General features: G+C 44.1%; 1 protein-coding gene across 1 annotated transcript in view; it reads right to left on the bottom strand.

Annotated features, from left to right (window-relative positions):
* LOC137532518 (NACHT, LRR and PYD domains-containing protein 3-like) overlaps positions 1–6,000 on the bottom strand; it is a 99,717-nt gene that overhangs the window by 88,902 nt on the left and 4,815 nt on the right. Inside the window, exons 3-4 of the mRNA XM_068253108.1 lie at positions 3,744–3,883; positions 27–198 (exon numbers count right to left, since the gene is read on the bottom strand). Coding sequence (XP_068109209.1) covers positions 27–198; positions 3,744–3,883 — 312 coding nt within the window. The remainder of the gene's footprint in view (positions 1–26; positions 199–3,743; positions 3,884–6,000) is intronic.

Consider the following 6,000-nt stretch of genomic DNA (forward strand, 5'->3'; position numbering starts at 1 on the left):
TGAGACACAGTGCTGTACTCTGTTACCTTTGTGCCGGATTTCTCCCAGAACCACCAATATGTTGGGATCTTTAGACTGCAGCGCATGGAGACATTCGAAAAACTGAATCGCAGCTTCTCTACCCCGGTCTGAAATGTCTTGTAGCAAAATATGAGCGTAGGAAGCAGCCTCAGGCTCGTTCTTAAACAACCGGTAATTCTGAAACAGAGATATAGCATCACTAGACAATAATAATTACAGTTCTACACGTGTCTGACACCTGTCAGTTTAATGTGACTCTGAAGTGGAAAAAAATCTTATGATATAATGAATTGCATGTGTAGTATGGATAATTTATTTATTTTCAGTTATATAGCTTTTTATTTATAAAATTGCATCATCTCTATACATAATTTGCAAGTGTCCCTGCATCTGTCCCTGTGTCAGTGCTTTTTTTGCACTGCGCATGTGCAGGGACAAGACGCAGAGACATTGCCGAGAGCCGGAGGAGGACGGGGCCCAGAAGGGGCGGTCGTGTGTGCGCGGTGTTCAACGGGCGGGCGCGCATGCGCACAGCGGATTAGTGACAGACCTAGCTAGTTTTTAAATGGGCTGAGGTCACTAGTTCTCTAATATTTGCAGTTTACAAACTACACGCTTATTTTAAACTATGAAGCAGAGCAGAGCTAATGACCCTCTGAACTTTCCTGCAGTAAAATATTAACCACTTAAGGACTGTAGGCTTACACTATGTTTTACACTTCAGGCCACTGCAGCTTTAAGTGCTGCAGGGCTGTACAACTCGGCACACAAGTGATTCCCCCCCCCCCTTTTTTTCCCACCAACTGCTTCTGCAGGCTGTTTTTTTCTTTTATAAATGTATTTTTCTTCAACAAATCATACTATTTTTTAATTTATTTTATTATACCCCTGCCTCCCTCCCCCCGCCAGCCAATCGCAGTGATCGGCTCTCATGGACATCAGCCTGTGAGAGCCAATTGCTCTCTGAGCCTTCCCAGGGGACAGCCGAGTGACACGGCTGTCCCCAGTACCGCGCTGCTATAGATTGCAGTGCTGTCCAATGTAAATAGACGCCGTCTAACAGTCTCCTAGCAGTAAACTGATGACGGGGCTCCACTCCATCATTCAAGCAGGGATGCATGCGGATCGGTGCACATGATCCCCAGCAAAACACGCCCCCAGGACTTCACGCCAATTGGCATTGAGAGGTCCTGAGGCTGCCATCCCGTTCACCCCAATTGGCGTGGAGCAGTCGGCAAGAGGTTAAACAAATAACAGTGAGAAGGCCGGTGCACACCAGAGTGGTTCTGAAGCAGTTTCTAAAACGCTTGCAGGGGGAAAACCACTTGGCTAATGAAAGTGAATGGGTTGGTGCACACCAGAGCGGTTCATTTTCTCCACAAACGCAAACTCGGGGGCTGCAGCATTTTTTAGATTTCTGAGGCGCTTGTGCCTCAATATTAAAGTATAGGAAAGTGGAAAACTACTATGATCTAGCAGTTTTTCAGAGCGGTTTTCCAGGTGTTTTTGTTTAAGAAGCTGTTCAGTAACAGCTTTTACTGTAACAATATTTGTAATCTGCTACACAAACGCTCCAAAAAATGCTAGGCATGTTCAGAAAACATCTCTAAACATGCCTAGAATGGCTCTGAAATCTGCTCCACAAACCTCTAGCGTTTTGCAGATCTACTAGAGGTTTTTGGTGTGCACTGGGCCCAGGGCCGGGCCGAGGCAGAGGCTGGAGAGGCTCCAGCCTCAGGGCGCAGTGTAGGAGGGGGCGCAGAATTCATTCAGCTGTCATTCCTAATTGTGTTTGAAGCAGAAATAATAAGAAAAGGGGATACATGGCAGTGACTGCAAGCCAAATAACTAGATATTAAGGTGTTGTGGAGGTTGTGGGCCCTGTGGCACCTCTTAGTCTAATAGCAATCAGTCTGTGACAGCTGGGGTGGGAGGGATGGAGGGGCGCACTTTAGTGTCTCAGCCTTGGGTGCTGGTGGACCTTGTCCCAGCTCTGACTGGGCCAGAGACAGGATGGGTTAAGTGCTTAAGAAAACAGCACTGTAGCCTGACCAAACTTGGTCAAAGAGCTCAGAGAAGCTTTTTTTGCACAGATAACTCAAGTTTCTTAACTCTTCTTGTACTGGAAACAATATGAGACTATTTTCTTTGCTACTAATGTTCTATTTTTTAGCTGTACTACATGTACAAATTATATCACAAGTTTATTTTCACTTCATATTCCCACTGTCAATCCCAAATGCAATCCTTTTCCTTGCTGACCTGCGTCACTGGATCCCCATGATTGTTTATGGACTTGTACACAATTATTTTCAACAATTTGAGAATTTATGTGCTAGTTCTATCAATTTTAGTCACAATTGCAGGCTTTTTTTTTTTTTTTTTTTTTGTAGAAGGAAACCACTTTTCAGGTAAAAACTGTCAAATCTTTTTCACATGAAAGCCAAAGATATTATCAAATTGAAATGATCTAAACCAAATTCCTAAAACAAACCACAGTGGAAAAAAAAACAAAAATCTAAAATGTGTGTATACCCTTTTTTTCTGACTATAAAGCACTTCTGACCATAACACGCACCCAGGTTTAGAGGACAAGAACTAGGGGAAAACAATATATACTAAACTTGGTCCATCCATGGTGAAGGGGCATCTTGTGGATTATGGCCCCTATGTACCTCATGCCCTCTTGTACCACTTGTGTCTCCCTGTTTCCTCCTCTGTCCCCGCTTTGTGTCCCCCTTGTGTCCTTCTCTATGCCCTTTTGTGCCCCCGTGTCCTCAGTTTGTCCCCATTTCCTCCTCTGCATGGACACAGTACAGGAAGTCCCCGACATTGCAGCGGGTCGGAGGTTCGTATTGGCAGGCTGGGCCAAGGCAGAGGCGATAGAGGCTCCAGCCTCAGGGCACAGTGTAGGAGGGGCACACACAGGGCTGGGCCAAGGCAGAGGCAAGAGAGACTCCAGCCTTAGGGCACAGTGAAGGAGGGGGGCGCACAATTCACTCAGCTATCATTCCCCTATTGTGTTTGTAGCAGAGATAAATAATAAAAGAGGATACATGGCAGTGACTGCAAGCCAGATAACTAGAGATTAAGGTGTTGGAGGCCCTGGGGGGCCTCTTAGTCAAATAGCAATCAGTGTGTGACGGCTGGGGTGGAGGGATGGAGGGGGGCACTTAGGTGTCTCAGCCTTGGGTGCCGGAGGACCTTGTCCAAGCTCTGTAGGCAGGCTTTCACAAGTCAGTAACACCCTGCATTTGGACTTTAAGACAGTGACTTTTTCCCCCACTTTTTGGGGAGAAAAAGGGAGTCTTGTTGACCAAAAACACAGTAATTTACTTATGCAATTAATGGTATAATTTCAACAGAAATTACTTGATAGAAAGGAAAAAGTCTAGATTATAATTATTATATAGGAGAGAACAGAGGCGCCAAAAGGATAAAAGGGGTTTTAAAGGAGCTTAAAATCCAAAAATGTGGTAATTAGAGGAGACAGTGGTGGACTTACCTCCTCCAAGCAGACACAACACGACTGTGCATTCAGTCTATTTATTAACGAACTCCAGATAAAACAAAGCAACGCGTTTCACGGGTCAGCGCCCGCTTCCTCAGGCAATAGAAAAAGGAGTTACAGCATCTAGCAAAACAAACAACACTCGGCACCTCTGTCCTTTAGATTATAATTATGTTCCAAACTTGGTTATTTAGAATTTTCGTTATCTTACCTCCTCTGTTAAAAGATTCCGAAATCTTAGAATGCTCAGGAATAGGTGACTGGTTGTGTTCTCCACAATGTAAGACAGGTCATCTTTGTAATATTCCCATATTCGCATTAATTCTCCATCATTAAATGTTGACAGTTTTCCTGGAAAAACAAAGAAAAGTCTTGTTTAGAATTGTGGAATAAGTTTCAGATTCAGGTTACTGTTGAGAAAAGCATCTATAATTATATCATTCATCATTTTAGTATATACACAGAAACCTGACGTATCCCTAGTCAAGTATAATATACACCAAAAGGTCCAGCAGATGCAAATACTTCCAAGGTGATGCAAATGATATAGTAATTGTCTGCAAATTTTCTGCATGCTGAAAATGGATTAAGCAAATGCTGCCACTGCATAGATTTGGAATTAGTTGCATCTTTCTGACCACCTTCCATCCTCACTAGTCAGACTTTTTTTTTTTTTTCCTTTTACTTACATTACCTCGCCTGCAGTACCCTATCTGCTCACAAGATGGTGCGTTTCCCAATAAACTGAATCTGCTGTGTGCATACTATCTTGACTCTGATTCAGGCCTTGTTCACATTACGTTCCGTTCGCGTGTCCGTCCGCGTTGGGCTGTTTTTGAGGCGTCTTTTTTTCCGATCCCCGGCACTTGGGTGGGCGATTCGTTTTTGTGCTTAGCGGTTTTCCAAGCGGTTTTGTAATCCACTCCCTGATGTAAGTCAGGAAGTGAACTCTTTGACCCGGAAAAGAATAAATACAATGCATTTATTCTTAACGCAATCGCTGCACAAAGTGATTTTGTGAGCGTTTTTGAGTTTCTCCTATACTCTCCATCAAGGCGGAATCGCCTCAAAAATGGTCCACACACCGCTGTACTGAAAGCACAGCACACGGTCCGCGCTGATATGCACCTTCTCATAGACATTCATTGCACAAGCGTTTGGTGGGTGATTTTAAAAATCGCCCGTGTATAACAAAAACAAAAAAAAAACGCCTCCAGTGTGTACGAGCCCTCAAAGACTCTTCCCCTGTGTTTTCTCACAAAAGAGGTTTGCTTATCCTATCAATTAAATGCTGTTTCAGTTATTTTAACTACAGTTTTGCTATATTCTAATATGGCTGATAGGGATGCTCATTTGGATTTTGCGGTATTGAAATTTCCGAATTTCCGTTCGGAAATACGAATTGCCGATGAGAACTTGGAAATCAGATTTCTGCAGAAATACTGCAACTTGGTAAATTTATCCCAATCACAGAGCTCGAAATCAATGGACCAATCAGAGAAACCCTACTTGGAAATCCAAACTCAGAAATCGGAACTGCACAGGCGGTACTCTGCCGCTAGCCACCTGTGCAGCAGCCACCTTGCTCTCTGTGCACGTTTGCATTGTGGCCGGCGGCTATGGACTTGGGCAGCTTTGGAGCCAGAAAGGAAGAGGAAGCTTCTGCACTGGAGACGAGTGGAGAAATTAGTGACACTGATGGCTTCTGTGGTGTGAAGGTGAGCTGGCTACCTATACTGAAAGGTGGGAGGGATTAAGGGAGTTGTCTGGCTACCTATACTGGAAGGAAAAGGGGGAAGGGTTATCTGGCTACCTATACTAGAGGAAAGGGGGAGGGGTCATCTGACTTATACTGGAGGGAAAGGGGGAGGGATCATCTCGCTACCTATACTGAAGGGGGTGGCTGGTGACAGTGGCCTTGGGCGGTAAAGAGTACAAATCCGGCCCTGGCTGTATTATTTTCATGTGGACACTCTGAGCTACCCTTTGATCACACCGGTTGGAATGGATGGCAGAAAAATAAAAAAAATACAGTACCAACAGAACGGTTAAAAAGAAACTTTACTGAAGGAAACTTGATGATTAAAATTGCTATATTTCTCAATATTCATTTATACATGATTTAGTCAGTGATTGCCCATTTTAAAACCTTTTCTCATCCTGATTTACATTCTAGAAATTATCCCCGGTGGTAACATATTTACTGGTGGCAAGAAGTGTACTTTAGCATTCGCTTCTCCGCACGTGATCGCATTGGCCACAGGAAGTGAGCGTCACTTCCTGCTTGGACAGCTGTAAAATGGGGATTACAGCACACTAATGAGGTAATTCCTGAAGGCTGTTTTTTTGGCGGTGTGGTGTATCTCCCACAGTGTGAAACCGGCCACAGAAGTTTAGTTTCTTCATGCAACATCATCCAGGGTCTAAGACAGCAAATGCAGATGTCCTCTCCCAGGTTCACTCAATTT

Source organism: Hyperolius riggenbachi, chromosome 1 (assembly GCF_040937935.1).
Source record: "Hyperolius riggenbachi isolate aHypRig1 chromosome 1, aHypRig1.pri, whole genome shotgun sequence".
Lineage (NCBI taxonomy): Eukaryota > Metazoa > Chordata > Amphibia > Anura > Hyperoliidae > Hyperolius > Hyperolius riggenbachi.